We start from the raw sequence: 18,672 nt of genomic DNA on the forward strand, positions 1-18,672 counted from the left end.
CGGGGTCAGTGATGGTTGTGTCAGGATACGGAAGACAAAGCAAGACTGGGGAGCTGGCCCGGACTGGAGGAAATCGAGTGGCCCACTAAATGCAAAGTGTGTCCCTGAATGGAATTTTGGATCAGAAAGTGGAGGATATTGTTGGGACAACTGAATGGGGTCTGCGGGTCGGACAGGAATGTAAGCAATTCCCTAATTTGGAGGCTGAATGGTGGTTATCAGGAGAGTGTTCCTGTTTGGGGGAAATCACCCTGTGCTTTTCAGGGCTCGTGGGGCATCGTATCTGTAGCCTATTCTCAAATGTGGGAGCGAGAAAGACTAAGGAAGGGGAAGGAGATGTGGGGGAGGAGGGCGGGAGGCGATGGAGCAAGTGGGGTGAAAGGTCAACAGCTGAGGAGCCTGGGCCATGCAGGGGATACAAGAACTTACAACGTTTTGGTAAGTTTGAAATCATTTAAAAAATACTATTGAAAAGAAACTTGTTTAAACAGAGAAGTGTCAGAGGAGAAAGGAAACTAGTAAAGAAAAGCACACCTGCAGCCTAGACGCGTGGTTGCGTCCTGACCTGACCCTGTGTATGAATAGCCTCCTGACAAGCAGCAGGCAGGCTCCGAGGGAGGGAGTGGAGCTGCGCTTTGCCGTCTGACCGGGAAGGGGCAGCACCTGTGCATGTGCCGTGGGGAGAAGCACAGAGCCCGAGGGAAATAGGGGGGCAGAGGGGGCTCACCCAGATGTGCTGCAGGTCCTTGCTGTTGACTGGGTAGATGATGCAGTTGGTGCCGATGAGCTTGACGGCGCAGTCGATGCTGACGTCTATCACGGTGCCACACTGACTGTCCTGGGGAGAAGAAGGCATCCAGGACCGAGCACGCACACGGCGCTGGCCACCCCCGGCCAGCCGGCCCAGGGAACCCCCAAGCAGCCCCCCAGCAGGGGTGGGATGCAGGACTCACGGTGGATCGCATGTGCCGGACCACGTCCCGGGGCACCACAGAGCGGTCCTCTAGTTTCAGCTGCACCAGAAAACACGAGTGTGAGAGAATGGCCTCCGTGTCACTATGGGATGCACGCTTCCCCCAGCTTCCTGGGGAAGGGTGACTACAGCTCAGCACCCAAATTTTGAGTGCTGAACTCGGCTTTCACAAACTGCACATACGCCTCTAACCACCCAGATCAAGAGACGGAACTGCAGGCACTAATGCCCCCCACCAAAGGCAAGCACCACTGGAGGTCATTTGATCATACTGGAAAGTGTGGTAAAAAGACAGATCACATAAGGCGTCATTTAAATGAAAGATTTGAGAGCCCACTCTACAGTAAAACATTTTGCTACTAGTGAAATCCTTTTCGACTTTCTGCAAGTGCCTGCCCTCCAACCCTGCTGAGAAGTGCCGAGGAGGGAGTGGGGTGAAAGAGAGCGTGACGCTGGGCTGTGTAAGTCACCCTGAAGCCCACTATCATCCAATAGCACCTTCTAATCCGGGCTATCCTTCCAGACCAGCTGCAGCCTGCCCTTTATCTATCATGCTGCGGAGTCCTGCGGGCTGCTGAGTAACTCGGGACAGCGGCTTTGGGAGCCTGGCCAACTGCACAGCGAGCACCTGCCCCAGCTCTCAACAAGCAGTCACCTCCCAGAGGACAGCCAGGGCCTCACGAGAGCCATCCCCTCCCTCTGCTGGACACTGGATCCCCCTCCAACAGCCCAGGCAGGAGATGGTTTTCCACCAGGCCAGAGTGTCTCTGCTGGTTCGTGGTAACGGGTGGGTCTCTGTGACTGCCCACCTCCTTTGGATGGGCACCTCCAGGACCTCAAACCATGGGGGTGGAAGATCTGTTCCCTCACCCAACACCCCTCCGCTCTCAAGTCCTGAGGAAAGGTGACCTCCTGGGAAGGAGAACTGAGACACTGAAAAAGACACTGGCTCAAGGTCACCAACATTTGGCAAGGATGACTAAAACCAACTCTGCTATTAGTAGAACGTGACTTACAAAAAAGTAAAGGGGAAGCAACGGGCCCCGCCATCAATAACAGTGGCGATTTTCCTACAGGGAACATGAAAGCCCATGACCCAGATGAGAAAGAGCCCAGGTGTTCAATCTGGGGGTCCTTGAGCCAGACCCTTAGACACGCCAGCTCTGAAACCTCAGGCAAATTGCTCACATCCACATGTATAAAACGGGTGACAGCAGCCATCTCAGGGTGGTTGAGAGGATTAGTTAGGCAATGAAAGCACAGATGGTCGCATGGCGCCTGGCACAAGTGCTCAGCAGACCCAGCTGTGATCATGCCACCCGACTCCACTGCCCCCCCCCCGCCCCTGCCCTGGGGTGCAGGCTGAAGACCCTCTGAGTCCAGGCTCATCTTACTTCTCTGCTCAAAGGTCCCAGGAGGCTGTGAGGGGCCACGTGGAGCTCTGCTAAGGGTGTGCTGGGATGACGATACCAATTTTCTAACTCAAAGAACGCCCTATCCTGTAACCCTCTGTGCCCAAATCTCTGGTCTGGGACAGGGCATTTTCAGTTCTGTCCCACGCTGTCTCAAACCTCTGCTCTCATTTTAGGCTTCAAAAAACCCACAATTGCAGGTCTTTCCACGTTGCCATAGAAACCAGAAGTAGCAGCCCCAGGAAATGCAATGGGAGAGAGACTGCGCTGTGTGGGGTAGGAGGGGATGTCATTCTTGGTGTGAGCTGTGACAGCCGGCACAGGCTGCCTTGCCAGCTCAGGGATCCCTGAGAAGACACCCAAGTCGAGTCTGCAGATCATGTCCCCATTTTGGCATGTGTTGGTCCATGAGAGCTTCCAGGAAAGGGAGGGAGAGTGGCACAGGCACAGACCCTAAATCAGAGCAGTCTTCGATGGGGCACTGAGGAACCGCAGCCAGTGAAGGCTGGCACCCCCGCAAGGCCCGGCGGTTTCCGCCTCCTTCCTTTGCGGAACCTCCGCCTTGGCTGCAGCATTCCGGGGAGAGAGAGGGAGCGTGGTGAGCAAACGCCAGCCTCTGGATGTGGCTCTCCTGACCTGTGCGTGGCCCTCTGCCAGAGCACGACTCCACCCCGCGGGGAAGGAAGCCGGGTCTCCAGGCTCTTCTAATCTTCCAAGACAAAGAGTGACATTTGTGCAAAGCCCTGACGATGCTGGAAGCAGAGTGCAGTGGCAGGGAGGACGAAGTGGTGTGGTGGCCACTCTTTTGGCTATATTCCCTTCCCCTGGCAATTCCAGACGACGAGAAAAGGGTGCCTGGACGGGCTTAGGGTGACTCACAAGGCTCTCCATTCTTTCACAACTTGCCCTCCCCTGCCCACTGTCCCACCATCCCGGGCACTGCCTTTCTCCAATACGAGTACTCTGCCGCCGTTCCACTGAACAGTCCTTCCAAACACCCTCCTTTCCTCTCCTGCTCTCGTCATGTGCTACCTGTATCATGAAGGCTTTCAGGGTCCCCATTCTGGAAGGGGTCTCTGTGCTCCCGCGGCCTCAGCTCTGGAGGGCTCTGCCCCGTCATACACACAACTGGGGCTTAGTACACTCAAGGCAGTTTCCTAGGCACCTTCTGTTTTGACCTGTGAAATCCTTCACAACTCCATGAAGCAAGTGTACTATTATTGTCACTCCCAATTTACAGACAAGTGAACTGAGACGGAGAGAAAATAAGTAACTTGTTCCCGGTCCCACAGCTCCTGGGTGGTGGAGCCTTGAACTCAGGCAGTCTAGCTCCAGAGTCCACACCCCCCAGAGCTGCAGGGATAAGAACGGAATAAAAAATATTTCTGGCAGGTCCACACATTCTAAAAGACAGTGATTCTTCTCCGGGTTATAAAAGCAATAAATGCTCTGTTTACTTCTGGGGCCTGTGGGAGGCCGCTGTGGCTGCCGAGGCCTCTGGCTGCAATGTCGCCAGGGCCCTGAGCACCTGCTTGCCCCGGACTCAGGTGGGAGAAGCCAGGCAGGTTGCCCATCTCTCCTCATCCCACCCGTCCAAGATCAAGATCAAATCCGTGCCCAGATCACAGGCACCGGGCGCCCCAGAGGCTAACACTAGAGGGCACTGTGCCTGCTCTAAGGAAACGCCAGCTTCTAGACACAGAAGCCATGAAATAACCATGTGTCTTGTTAGGCGAACTCTGAATGTCATTTAAAAAACTGTTACCAGGGTGGAATCTGAGGTGAGGATGGACAGATTTCAACTGTCATTAGAAATTCTGGGCAACCTCTGAGGCAGTGAACTATTAACATTTAACATTTCTTGAGGGAGAACTACAGGTTATCAAAGGTTTCTGAACAGCAAAAAAAAAAAGGAAAAAAAAAAAGACAAGAAGGCTAACAGGCTAACACTCCAAAATGTTAAAGTGTCTTGGATGAGGAGGCTTTCAAGATGAATGTGCGTCACTTTGGATGTCGTTGTGACATGTCTGCAGGACGTATGTGCCTGGGGGAACCTGAGGCTGAGTCCCTGGCTCCCACTGCTCCTCTGGACCAGGAGCGTCAGACAACACACCTGCCCTCCATGGAGAGGGGTTCCTGCACCTGCTTTCGGGGAGTTCACTCACTGAGCAGTGGTGACAGCACCATCTATGTGCCAGGCACTGCAGGGACAAGTTCCTGCTCCCGCAAAGCTTGCCTTCTAGTGCAGTGGAGAGCCCACACGACTTATTTTAAATGGAAGGTCAGGAAAGGCCACTCCAAAGTGACATCTGACTAGAGATCAGAGTGCAATAAGGGAAGGAGCTTTCCAAGCAGAGAAGAGCTGCCGTGAGGCCCTGCGGGGAGTGTGCCTTGAGTGTCCCACCACCAGCAGAGGCCAGGAGGGCCACGCAGAGCAAGTTCCCAAAAGAGGTGCTGAGGCCGGGTGGTTCAGGCTCTGATGGACTCCGGGGGGAGGCCTGGAAGGTCCCCTGGGCGAGGCACAAGCCCCTGCGGGGCTCTGAGCAGAGGGCCTGCATGGCGGTCATGTGAAAAGGACCGTCTGGCTGTTGGGCAGAGCACGTACTGTATGTAGAGGCGGGGAGGGAGGCCATAGTTAGCCCAGTGGTTCTCAAAAGGGGGCAACTTTGCCCTTCAGAGCACATCTGGAACGTCTGACGACATTCTGGTTACCGCCACTGGGGCCAGGGGCTTCTGGTATGTAGTAGGTAGAGCCCAGGGGTGCTGCTAAACATTGAACACAGACAACACACAGGACAGCCCACCGCCACACACACAGGGCCAGGCTGAGAAGCCCACAGACTGTTTCCAGGAGGGTGGTGCTCAGGGTGAAAGGATCACATGCCCCCACACATTCTGAAGGTAGAGCTAATGAGGTGCTTCCAGTCACGAAGCAATACAACGGAAGGGGAGGGCAATCGCTATGCAGGGAGGCGGGCACTTCCCTCCAGTCCCCACTGGCGTTCTAAGGAGCTCTGCCCTGGCCAGGGGGCCCACTCTCCTCCCCTTGCCCTGACCACCAGAGGTGCACGCTGCTCCTCTGAGCAGTCCCGAGGCCCACCATGGGCACCCTAACAGGAACTGAGCTGGCCCAACTCTTGGTGTACACTCCCATTTACAACACTGCTCTTGATTGACCTGCGAGAACTCAAATTCACTGTATAAAAATGTTCCAAGGAGGGCAGCCGGGTGGCTGTTGGCTAGAGCGCGTGCTCTGAGCAGCAGGGCTGCCGGCACGACTCCTGCATGGGGCAGTGAGCTGCGCCCCCCGCAACTAAGATTGAACATGGCACCTTGAGCTGAGCTGCTGCTGGGAAGCTGGATGGTTCAGTCGGTTAGAGTGCGTGCTCTTAACCACAAGGTTGCCGGTTCGACTCCTGCATGGGATGGTGGGTTGCGACCCCCTGCAACTAGTTTGAAAACAGCGGCTGGACTTGGAGCTGAGCTGCGCCCTCTACAACTAAGATTGAAGGACAACAACTTGATTTGGAGCTGATGGGTCATGGAAAAACACACTGTTCCCCAATAAAGTTAAAAAAAAATGTTCAAGGTTACAAAAAAGCAAACTGAGGCCAATCAATAGCTTGGAAATAGAAGGAAGCTGATATAAGACGCCACTTTCAAGTGGATTTGAACATCACATTGTCACATCTGGTAGGACTAGGTGGCCCTAAGGCTGGAGGCCAAGCACGTGCCCGGAGGAAAAAAGGCGACTTCATGCCTGGTCACTAGCACCCAGGGCTCCCAGCGCGAGAGGGGAGCTGCAGGAAGTTCAGCAGAAACCAGAGGAGGGTCTTTAGGTGCCTCAGCATCTGCGCCAGGGCTGAAAGCCGCCAGCCCGCCCCCGCCATCTCCTGTCAAACTCGGGGGAGGACAAAACACAGAGACGATGCGGGAGTTCTTCGGTCCCAGGAGAAACACCACCGGGTCTTTTCCGGGGGTTGGTGATGTCACCCATACCAGATCTTCACTGACGACCGGGAGTAGCTTCCAACAAAAGGCCCAGCACCGCGCACCCACTGGGCCTTCATAAACAGTCTGAGGCCGCAAGGACGAGCTGACTGCCAGCCCCACACCGTGTCTGCTGCGAGCGACTGGAAATCGGGACAGCTTGCAATGGCCCCCGGCTTGGATCTGCACTCAGAGTAAGGCTCTCTCTTCACTGGACTGAGCCAGGCCCAAGGTGTCCAGAAGCCTCACGGTGCTCAGCAAGGAAACCATCTTTCTTTGGTAAAGAAAACAAGTCGCCCTTGCTGCTTTGCCTGCTGAAGGGCGAGGAGGGGAAGGTGGCAGGGCCCAGCAGACACACGGAGGAGTTAGGCTGTTTACCTAGGCCAGGACTCCAAGAGCAGACTCCTGAGAGAAATATGAGGTCGGAACAGCACTGGACATTTCTGAAGGCTCGCTACTTCCCAAGGGGCAAAAACAATCTGAGGACCACCACCCCGCCTGCCCCTGAGCTGAGTCTGAGTCCTAGGCATTCAGAAGAAGGGTGAAACAGGACGGTGGCCAATGGGGCTTCCAATCGTGTTAGGAACCCCAGGGACTCCTAACTGGCCCCTCACCCCCTCAGCTGAGGTTGCAGACACTGAAGTAGGCCCCTCCAGTTCTGCTGTTGTCCCTGAGCTGGAAGGGCCCAGCCAGGTTGCCCGTGGGCCGCCTGGGCTGCGAGCAGCCTATGTCCCTGCAGTGGGGCAGCCCAGTTGTACTATAGTACAAGCTGGAGTTGGGGTGGGAGCATGCCTGTGACAGTGAGTGAGAGAGAGTGAGAGAGAGAGAGAGAGAGAGAGAGAGAGAGAGAGAGAGAGANGAGAGAGAGAGAGAGAGAGAGAGAGAGAGAGAGAGAGAGAGAGACAGACAGACAGACAGACAGACAGACAGACAGACACAGACACACATGCAAGCTTCACTGCCTGAGAAGCCCAGCTCAGTTTTTGAGGGTTGGAATAGAGGAAGCCACTCAACAGCAACTTTGCTCAAACCTACAAATGAGGTCAATGAAATTTTTTTTACAGCTTCAGATTCAAGGCTAGAGAAGAATACAAATGTACAATAAAATAAGGAATGTACATGTCTGCAAAGAATTTCCAGAGCACCCCAGTCGGGACCCCCTCTCGTTTTGAGTGCTGTTACTTTCTGCTCTAACAACGCTCTCCTCTGCTGTAAACTCTACCTCTCTGGTCTGTGTCTCTATTCTTCAGCTTCACGAGACTATGATCCTGGCACAAGAAATATCCTACATCATTTATTGGGGGCTCGCCCGGGATGAAAAAGAGGTAAACATGATCTGTGCTTTTCTGTCTGCCTTGCCCACTCGTGGGCCTTCATCAATATTTTGTTGTCCCTTTCTCCTGTCACACAAACAATGGGCCTTCATCAGCCGGTTAAAAGCAACAAGCACGGCTGCCACTCTTCAAGACTCGAAGGACAGGCTTAGCAGAAGGGCTCTGGCTAACCCCCTCCGACAAAAGTCAGAGGAATGTTGGCCTTAGCCTGGCTGCATTCTCTCTTGGGGAAAAGGGGGAACCCGAGGACAGCACGAGGATGGGGTGAATGACTCTTGGATGCATCTGAGGAACTCTGGTCACGGCGACTCTGTGACACATTCTGAGGGCTCCCTGGGTCTTCTCCCGACCTGACAGAACTAAGGGTGCTGGCCGATGGCTCTCCGTCTCTCTCCCCTCTCTGCTACTCAGCTGCCTTTTCCTTTCCGTGAGAAGGCTGGATACTGGCACATGGCTAGGTTGTGGGCCTTTGCAGGCAACTGAGGGACTCTCTGCCACGGCCACTCTGTGGTCAAGTCCCAAAGGCCACACTGGTCCCTTCTCAGCCCGACCGCCTGTAGGGGTGCCAGTGGAACGTCTCCTCCATCCTTACTGCTTTTTTCATGCTGACACTGTCTCTTCTCAACCACTGAGATGCTGGTCCAGGGCCCCTTTCCCTGTGAGACCTCAACACTCCACGTCAGCCTCAAGACATCTTAAGGGATTGCCGCATACTGCTGCCTCAAATTCATCTCTGCTTACGTGATGCCCTACAGGACCACAACAACCTCACCTGGATTCGCTCATCTACCCTGGACTGAGAGGCCCCCTCTGGACCAGCCCTAACTGTGGGTTCATGCTTCGTCCCTCCTCAGCAGAAGCAGCCAGAGAAGTCTTCGCCCCTTTCCCTAACAGCAGTTAGGGCTACCTCATCAAAGAGATGGGATTGAGATAGGAAAATTATAGGCAGTCAGGGAAACGGCCAGGGTAGAGGGAATCAGGGTGGAAACCGTAACAGAGCCAGGAGAAATATCTTAATAGTTGACTAATAGGTTTAAATCACAGGACCTTGCCAGAATGACAGACTTGGGAGAGGGAGGAGGAGGAGGTTTTCCCCCAAAGCCTATATAGCAAAGAAGCCAGAAGTTCACTTCCAGAGGGGGGATTAAGACAGGTTGGTTAACATAACATAGGACAGTCAGGACCTCCCTGACTGATAGAATGAGCAGAAGACAATGATATCTTCAAAGACCCAGTCTTGAGATACCATAATCCTATTAGAACAGAGACATCAATTATGCTCTGAGGTAACCAGACAGTTTTTTTGTTTTTGTTTTTTAGCTGAGCCATCCTGTCATCTGTTGGCAGCTGAGCAGCAGCTCAGCTCGGGCCGGGACTCGAACCGCTGTTGCTCAGAGCTCACACTCTTGAGCGAGCTCTTACCCAACTGAGCCACTCGGCTGGCCCTACTAGACAGTTTAAAAGGAGTAGTTCCCCATCTAAAGCAGGCACCCCAGTCAGGACCCCCTCTCATTTTGAAAGCTGTTACTTTCTAGCTCTAACAACGCTATCCTCTGCTGTAAACTCTACCTCTCTGGTCCGTGTCTCCATTCTTCAGCTTCACGAGACAACAATCCCGACACAAGAAATATCCTACATCACTGGTGTACTCTTCTGTGAGATGACAATAACTAGAGCACTCACTGGGTTTTGTAACAAGGATTAGGTGAGGGAAACCACTAACACAGGACAGACACACCCCAGGTACTCAGGAAGGAGTAGCTCTTATTACTGTATATACTCATCAACATTGACTGTGTTCCTATTGCACCCGAGTCAGCTGCCAGTCTTCTGTGTAAGACACGAGCCGCCGTGGAGGCCTGTGTCCCGCATGGGCTGTGACTGCCGGCGGGCAGATGGCTTCCTGCGCAGCATCAAGATCACCGCTCTCCTCATGCAGTTGGGCAAGAACCTCCTGCTGGCCGAGGACATGAGCCGCAGGTCCATGACCTGGAGCAGCTGGCCGAGAGCATGCAAGGGAGGGAGAGAGACTTGCATGCCATGTGTTTGCCATCTTTGCCACGTGTGACCACTCCACTTTACTGGACGAGAACCGGCCCTTCCCTTTACTTCACGCCCTGCCTGCTCAAGGCTGTTGGCCAGAACTGCATGACAGGCAAAGCTTTGGACTTGGCATTGCCTGTACCCATTGGGTATCTGACTCCTCAGCCACCTGGCCTTTAGGTGCCTTCCACTCCATCTGCTAAATTCCTAGGTGTCACTGATAATGTCTTAACGGGAGGGATTTGCATAATGCTTCCATAATACAGGGAGTGACTTCTCTATGGAAGGCTTAGAGATGCCCAGTGCCACGTGGTAAGGGAAAGCCATTCATTCATTCACACAGTCACTCATCCATGAACATATATACTGAGCCCCCCCCCCAACACATCAGGCACTGTGCTAGGCTCTGGAGATACAGCCATGAAGAGGGCCCATGCTTGCCATGTGGTAGGCCCTCATGAAGTATTTTATTAAAAAAAAATAATACGTGGGGAAAAAAATTTCCAAGGATCTGGCACAGAGGTGGCCCAGGAGGGGAAAGGGCAGGGCCAGCGACTTGAACCCCTTCCCTCCAGGGTAAATGAAACTTGGGGGCCACAGAAGCTACTGAGGCCAGGTGGGAAAATGTATCCTGCGGTGTGGCATTCTGAGAAAGCTCTGGAAACCCTAGAACAGAATGCTCCCAAGAGCAGTGTTTTTTGAACTATGGGTCATGGCCAACATTTGGGGGAGTGGGGTGGGGGAGTATCTGAGTGCACCACAGGCAGTAAAGCTAGGTACTGTTTTGAGAAAACGTTTCCAGTTACATATATAATGCATATGCATCCTGGGTCACGATGTAAAATTCTACAGTGGTCACTTTCAAGAAGTCTGAGAGCCCCACCCGACCGACATCTACCAGGTGCTGGCTCGGTTCTCTCAGGCTAGGGTTCAGCCAGTTCTCTCAAGGGGAAAGACATCTCTTCTCATCAGAAGTTGGTCTAGAGCCAAAACACAAGCAAACAAACAAAACCCAACCAGGATCTATATGTTTACACAGACACTGTGGGGTGGAGAACTTTTAACTCTTTCTGATATTACTTAAAATGTCAATAAACTGGCTTTCAGGACAGTAAAACTGGGAGTGGCAGGAAGCGGCGCTGACTGTGGGCTGGAGCTGGGCTCCTCTCCCAGCTTCGTCCTAAACCCCAGTTTCCAGATCCGACTGGATTTGGGGCTATGACTGGTCATTGATTCTCCAGTGTGAGGACTTTCTCAGAGCAGCTGACCATCACGCGGCTGTGCCCCCGACAACCCAGCAATCAACAAGCTGCCCACCTGAGGACAGTTTACCAGCAAAACACAAACGTTGGTGCCCCTAACTAGAAAATTCTGTCCATCATGTGCTACAGAAACCTTCAACTGAAGCTCTGCTAAAACCGAGTACTGAGGCCAATCAATTCAATCGTTTTTGAGTATTTTCTGTAAATTCAGAATGAGGCAAAAATATAAATATGTAGGAGTGCACCGAGGCTTTAAAGAACTCACATTTAGATGGGGACACAAAATAAAATACCTGAAAACATTTACACACAAGTACACACACTGCTGACCTGGGTAGAGGGACAAAAATTCCTGCTTCTGGACGGCAGATGGGGGAAGGCGGGAAGGGCTCGGCTGCACAGGGACTGGTCCACCAGAGAGGCAGGCAGGGCGTGGCAACAGGACACCCCACCTCCTCTGCTTCAGATGAGAATTGGCCAGGCCTCTGTACCCTCAACCCCCAGGGGCAGCCCAGAGACCAACCCACGTCCCATCCCCTGGGACCCCTCTCTGATAGCACACTGCAGACCAAAAAAAAAAAAAAGCCTGCAGCTGGGGCCGGGAGATGCATGCAGCATGACTGCATCACTGCTTGGAAGCTGCAGCTGCCAGCTGGCTGGAATGGCCTGGAGGCACAGCCTGCCCAAGAGGACAGAGAAAGGGGACGAGTTCAGCTGCCTGCTAGGTGAGGGGATGGGCTGGGGAGCTGCACCCGGCAGCAGACCAGCTGGAGCCCGGGCAGCAGAGCTGGGTCTCTGCAGATGCTGCGGTGTTTGGGATGCGGCATTCTGGTGCGGTCCATGGCAAGAGCCAGCCGGCATGGAGAAAGAGCCCAGCACTGCTCCCTTTTCTTATTCCCAGGCTTGTCAACCCGGCTTAGGACCAACAGAACAGGCCAGGACTCCTGGATGTGAAAGGAAGGGACAAACAGGAAACTTTAGGAGGAGAAGGCCTCGTTCCTGAAAGGTAGAAAAGTAAACACGACTTCACGTTCTGTTCTTGGGGCTGGGAAGCTGTCCTGGGGCTGCCAGGCATCCAGGAGAGAAAGCAGGGAGTGAGTGGCCACCTGTCCAGGAGCAGGGAGAGTTCCTGGTCTCACACTGCCTTCCAGACTGCACCCCACCCGCCTGATGTCAAGTTAGAGCACAGAATGATGCCCAGGTGATAATCACGTGGACAGACCCTTACTGAGCTAGCACTGTGCGGGAAGAGCTCCACCTACTCTGCCTCCCCCAACCCTCCTGACACCACGTGGGAGGTCCCACTGAGGTGCCTCTCACTCTACAGAGGCCAGAGGCCTGGAGAGGTAAGAGACCTGCCCACAGCCACCCGGCTCCAGGACCCCAGAGCCCTGGTTTTGTCAGCCTGTCCTTCCTCATTTGGGTGTGTGGCCCTCTGGCATGGCCCTTGCTACCCCTGGAACAACTAGAGTTGTGCTGACCCTCAAAGTGTGGACTCTGACCGGCAGCCCGGACTTTTCCGGAGCGCACTGAAAATGCAGACTCTCGGACCCCACCCCAATCCTGCTGCCTTGGACTCCACATGCTAACAAGGTCTCCAGGTGACCCGTGTGCACATCACCTCATCCTCACATTACAATGGCTCTTAGCAGAGAGGGCATCAGGAGGGAGCGAAGGCCCTGCCCAGGCTCAGTGCCCTTCGCAGTCCCCAGGATGGTACTCTGAAAACAGGCATTCTGAAAAAGTTCCCAAAGTGATGTTGATTCATATCCCCCCCATCCTGGCTAGTCTGATTGGCACTTTAAAGGCAGCAAGGGAGGAGGAGAAATCGCTAAAAGTGACTGTATCTGAGTCCCGTGGGGCAGCCAGGCCCACTCCCTATTATGAGACCACGTGAAGAAACACAACCTCCCTGAACCCTCACCAGCCTCCGCTTATTTCTCAAACACCCACGGTTACTATTTCCAGGCAGATGAGATGAATACGCATCCTAGGCTACAAGGCGTCACTAGGGCACCAACTGGCCTGGCGACTCCTGGGGGCTGATGTCACCTCTTGGCTTGATCTTAAGTCTTAAAGCTCACTACCCACTCCTCCACCGCCATTCCTCTCAGGCGCACCCACAGTAGCTCAGCTCAGGATGAGACAGCTCTGAGCCAGGACTAAAATACAAACAAAAAAGCAGAGTCACTGAGACAGGGAGGAAGAATCCCTCCAACCCTACAGGTGCAGGACGTGGCTGCAGCCAGCGGCAGGAGGCACCATGCAGCCCATGGTGCAAGAGCCAGGCCCTGCAGAGCCCACAGTGCGGCCACTCCAGCTGCCCGCATGCGCTGAGGAAGTACCATCACCTCCTGGGTGGTAGACACCACCTGGGATGGGCAGCCCCACGCTGGACCAGCTCCAGCTCCAGAGCCTGTGCCCCGCCACACCTCCAGGGCTCCACGTCACCCACCTGCCCAGCACCTGTCCCTCCCGAGGGGCCATGTGGGCAGTCTGTTGGAGTGTGCGCCCCCAGAGTCCCCCCGAGAAGGCTGGCTGAAAGGAAAAGGTGTCTGTGGTCTGCACACGGCCTGAGAAAACGCTGTGAGTGGAGCACGGGGCCACACAGGAAGGACTTCTCAGCCAGAACTCATATTATCACAAACCCAAAGGAGGACACGTTTCCCGAGAGCCAGAGATAAAAATTTCTTTGAACCACAGGACACCACTTCTAGATGCCATGCCTTAAAATCAGCAACTGCAAGGTGGTGCTTCGGCTGACCACACGCTACTGTGTTGGTCTTTGAAGGGAACTGGTGGAAATGGCCCCAGAAAAACAGTGGAGGAAGTCTGGGTATTTAATTTGGACGTGTTGAAATAACAAAAGATTATGAAGATAAACGGAGGCAGCCTTGACAGTCCCTTGGGGAAGGAGGACTAGATTTTAAGATAGTTATTTACCAGAATCCTCAGATCTCTTTTAAAATACAGATTCTTGAGTTGTTGTTTTTTCCCCAAAAACTTACTGATAAATCTCTAGACAAAGCCAGAAATCTATTTCTTAATGTTCCCTGGGCAAGTCCAATAATCAGCCTTGTGAAAACTGTTCTAATTCAACCAGTGAGTTTTCCTTTTTTCTAGACCAAAATAGAACCCCAACTACTTAGGGACATTTGTTTTTAATTTAAAAACATTTTAAAGATATAAACCTCGGGATCAAGATGCAAAAGCAAGGTGGATTAAAATAATTAACAAAGCAGGACCTGACTGACCCCAGCTGTATTCCCGGGCATACCCTCCTGAGGTTCCACCCTTGAACACACGCATAGGCACTGGGTCCCCAAAATCATGTGGCCCCGACTTTGACTGGCCCTGCTCAGGTGGTGCAGGCCCTGCTCCAGGCCAGCTCCCAGACAGGCACCAAGAAGAAAGCCCCAGGCTCTGGGGCAGCTTTCAGCACCCCAATGACCAAGAGACAAGGGACCTGACCGAGGTCAGCTGCTGCCAAAGCGGCAAAGCTCTGATACTGCCAGCATGCATCCTCGGACACCTGAAAGGCTTCTAGGCAGGAAGGCAGCTCCTGGGCCCACACTGTGGCCCAGAGAACCTGATTTTTAGAGCCAGGTTATGGGATAGGAAGGAGCGAGTGCATAGAATCCGGCTCCCCAGGGATCTAAGAACTCCAAGTCTGAGAAAGACCCCCCCCCCAACTGGCAGGAAGGGCATGTCACTGCCTGGTCCAAATCCTCCAAGATGGCCACCAGGACCTCAGCCTACAGATGCTCCCGCTCCCCTTTCTTCACTTTCTCCACTGCGAACCCAAAGAAAAATGATACGATCTTCAAAATGACGTCATCTTCAGTCAGCAAAGAGCTGAGGCCTCACCCCTTCCCGCAGCGGCTTGTGATATCCAGCCTCACCTCCACCCTGCGCACCCGCGGCTCCTTCCTTCCGTCCACACTCCCAAATGCTGAGGATCAGCTGCTAATCAATAGCCACTCTGCAAAATGCATCCTACCTTCAGAAGCAGACTAAGACAGAAAGGGCCTCACTCAGCACTGCTATTTTTAAAAATGCAAATATAGTAGGAAAAGGCAGTAAAAATGACACACCAGAGCCCTGATCCAAGGCTGACTCTAACTCTCCTTGGGGGTCAGGTTCTCACCGAAGTTGGGATGGAGTGGGGGCGCAGGGTGACTGGTCTACCTGTGGAGTTGTTTTTATCATACCTGTGAGCTCAGAGCAGAGAAGACCCCCCTTCCCAAGTTGTCCCCCAACACACTGCTGAGCCACCCCACAGGCAGGCAAGGGGAATCCACCTGGGGGGGCGGGGGCGGGTAGGTGTCACCATCCTCCCTGGAATGGCTACATCAGAGCAATGTTGGTTCTCCACTTTCTTCAATTCCCAAACTACAGCTTTCCAAGACAAACTGGGGTGGGTGCTGCCAACGTTTCTTTTTCCCAGGGAAGCAGGAGCCTGGTAAAGGCATGGGAAGCCAAGGACGACGAGGAACAAGACCCCCGGGACTGACAGCCTTGCAAACTGGCCTGATCCCCAGCCTCAATGTCACGGACACACAGGGCCCACAGGCAGGCTGACCCTGCTGGGGGTCAGCAGACATGGCTCAACACTCAAAAGTGCCAACTCTCAAAAGTAACGTCTTTGTTTCCTCAGCACCCCACGTCACTAAAATTAGGTCAGGACAGGGTTAGGGAGCCGGCCTTCTGAGCAGAGATTTCTAATAAAATTAAACCCAGACATTTAGCAGTCCGTTTCTGGGATGGTTTGTGGTAATTGGCACGGCTGGGAAGGTGGAAAGGAGTCACGACCACCCAGTGGAAAAAGAGGCGAGGAGGAAATACCAACTGGTCCTGTAGGCTTATCTCGAACAGGTCCTTTGGTCCTCTAACAGGAAATGCGAGCTGTCACAGCCCCAATAAGTTCCCCACAGCTGACCCCAACTGTAACAAAACACTGCAAAATGAAGTCACAGTCTGCCATCAGTTTGTCACCACCCCCTCCAGCATCATCCTCATCTAAGCCACCAGAGCATGGAACAAGATTTGAGCGACTATTTTCTAGTCTCCCAAGGATGGTAGTAATGAGCACCAATGAGATGTATTTATGCATTACAAGGGACATGGTGGGGTGTCGCGACCCTTGGTTGAGAAGGGCTGGAAACTTTCTGGGGTACGCTACATCTCTTACGGGGTAAACATCTCAGCTTCCCCTCTTTCCTCTCTGGGCTGGCGCTATGGCCCTTAGTCCCTGGGTGCTGGGAGCTGGCCAACAGGGCACTGGACCGAAAGGCTGAAGTTGAACCACAAGGCAGCACTAGCCTGGCGTCTCTAGGAGGCTGGGTCCAGGCGTTCTCAGGGGCCACCAATCCTAAGTGCAGGAAGGCGGGGACAGATGAAGACATCTCAAGGGCTCTGCTACCGTCCTTCCTTTATGGGCCAGCCAAACCACAGGGGGGTGAAGGCGGGCCTGAGGCGATGACTTTGACATCTGAGCACCAGGACACGTGCGTGCGGCATGTGGTAAGTAATCAAAAACGTTGGTTCTCTTGCCCTCCTGCACTCGCCGCACCCCTCCACCACCACCACCACCCGCCTCCTCCATGCTACTTCACTCATCAGTAGTTTGAACTGTCCTGAAACAGGTGATGTACAGAAGCTGTTACACGAATCACACAGGAGAGGGTGGACAGACCTGAGCTCCAGTCCTATTTCTGCTCCATTAGGAAGAAGTCTGGGCACAGCCTGCCCGGTACAGAAGTCTGGGCTCCCACCGGTTTGCTTCCTTTGACATTTACTATATGCTGCGCATCAACTGACTGTAGACCATCCATCCATTCACCCATTCACCAATCCACAAACTAAATACCAACTAGGATGCCAGGCGCCGTGCCTGATGCTAACGGCACATTGGCAAACAAGCGACGGAGCCCGTGCAGAGCCCAGAGAAGGGTGGGGAGGACAGGTGGTTCAGGAAGCAGTTACTCACTGATGCGCCAGGCTGGCTGGGAAGGAGCTGCCCCAGGGAACCCCGGCTTCACATCTGGCCCCCGCCCGCTGCGCTCGTCTGCTCAGATGTCACCTCAGAAAGGCCACCTCTGACCCCCACCCCGAATCACTTGTCCTCATTCTCTAGCCCCCGCCTCCATTTTCTTCTTCTCCACAGCTCTCCAGTCCCTGTGTCTGTCACATCTGTCTGCCCCATCAGAATGAGAACCCCAGGAAGGCAGGTGACTTTCTTGAGGCTGCTGAGAGATTCCAAATGTCTGTGAGAATTTAAATGGAAGCAGGGATGGATGACTGGGCAGAAGGAGGAAACCGGGGGTCAGGAACTGCCCTCCACAATGGGCTTCTCCAGGGCAGGGCTGCGGAGCGCTGAAAACCCTCGAGGAAACAGATACTTCTCTATCCTTCCGGGTCACACCTGCATGTCCAACAGGGAAGCCACCAGCCGCATTTGGCTACAGGGCACCTGAAATGTGACCAAGTCTGACTGGAGATGTGCTATGGCATAGACAGGGTTTCAAAGACTTAGTCTGAAGATGGAAACTACTTCATTAATGTTTTTTTACATCCGTTACATGTTGAAACAATACCTTGGATCTACATTGGCTTAAGTAAAATTTATTAAAATTATTTTCACCTGTTCCTTTTTACTTTTTTAATGTGGCCACTAAAAAAAAAAAATCTTAAATTACCTATGTGGCTCATATTGTGTTTCTATTAAACAGCGTTGGTTTAAACCTGTAAATTAAAAACAAAAATCAAAGAGCATCAAAATAGCAGTTCCTGTCTTGCTGTCTCAACAGTGCTCCCTTGAAGCAACCACTTTCTAATTCCTGAGTAGTTTGAACCATCACACATATGCATAAACAGTATGCGTACACCTCTAACTCGTGATTTAGTACATGCAGACATTATCTGTTGACTTCCTGTTTCTCACCCGTGTCCGACAACCTCTTACCTTGAGCCCATCCTTCCACCAGTTCCACTGCATTGACCGAAACCATATAAACGTCTTGTGATGGAGTAAATATAGCTCCCAACTGACCCCGTGGCCCGCTGTGAATACACGCAACCTGTGCACACGCTGAAAATTCTGGCAGATGCCTCTCCATTACTTTTCCAGACACGCTCAAATAATGCATCAGGTGTGTCTGGGCTTTGTCTTTTTTGGATCCCTCCCTCCTGCACAATTCCACTGGCCTCTCCAACATGGACTGGCCTTTGTAGCCTGCCTGTGTGGAATCTCTTGTTTCCTGCATCCAGAAAACTCCCTTGTTTTAAAGTACACCTCCCACCAGCTTCCGGAAAAAGGGTCCACGGAAGCACACTTTTTACAATCCCTGCATGTCTGAAAAGAATCACTTTGTGGGTAATTTGGCTGGATATGGAATTCCCCCGATTGTTGGGGTTTGCTCTGGCGCTGTCTCCCGCCCTGGTTGCCCTGCTCATATTCAGTGAGGCCCATGTGCATCTACCTCTCTTACCTTCAGGACTTTCTACCTTCCAGATTTTTTCTTTGTTCTCTTTTTTCTAGAATAATGACCTAGTTTTTATAAATCACATCTTTTCCCTCTATTGCTTTGAAAGCTTTCAATCCTAGTTCTATTCTTTTAGTGGTTACCCTTAAAATTTTAATACGTCTGCTTGGCTCA

General features: G+C 53.0%; 1 protein-coding gene across 1 annotated transcript in view; it reads right to left on the reverse strand.

The window, feature by feature from the left end:
• Window positions 1-18,672, reverse strand: part of UBE2O (ubiquitin conjugating enzyme E2 O) — a 50,927-nt gene that overhangs the window by 12,634 nt on the left and 19,621 nt on the right. Inside the window, exons 2-3 of the mRNA XM_019644486.1 lie at window positions 954-1,013; window positions 728-838 (exon numbers count right to left, since the gene is read on the reverse strand). Of these exons, the coding sequence (XP_019500031.1) occupies window positions 728-838; window positions 954-1,013 (171 nt within the window). The remainder of the gene's footprint in view (window positions 1-727; window positions 839-953; window positions 1,014-18,672) is intronic.

The sequence above is a fragment of the Hipposideros armiger genome, unplaced genomic scaffold (assembly GCF_001890085.2).
Source record: "Hipposideros armiger isolate ML-2016 unplaced genomic scaffold, ASM189008v1 scaffold_87, whole genome shotgun sequence".
Lineage (NCBI taxonomy): Eukaryota > Metazoa > Chordata > Mammalia > Chiroptera > Hipposideridae > Hipposideros > Hipposideros armiger.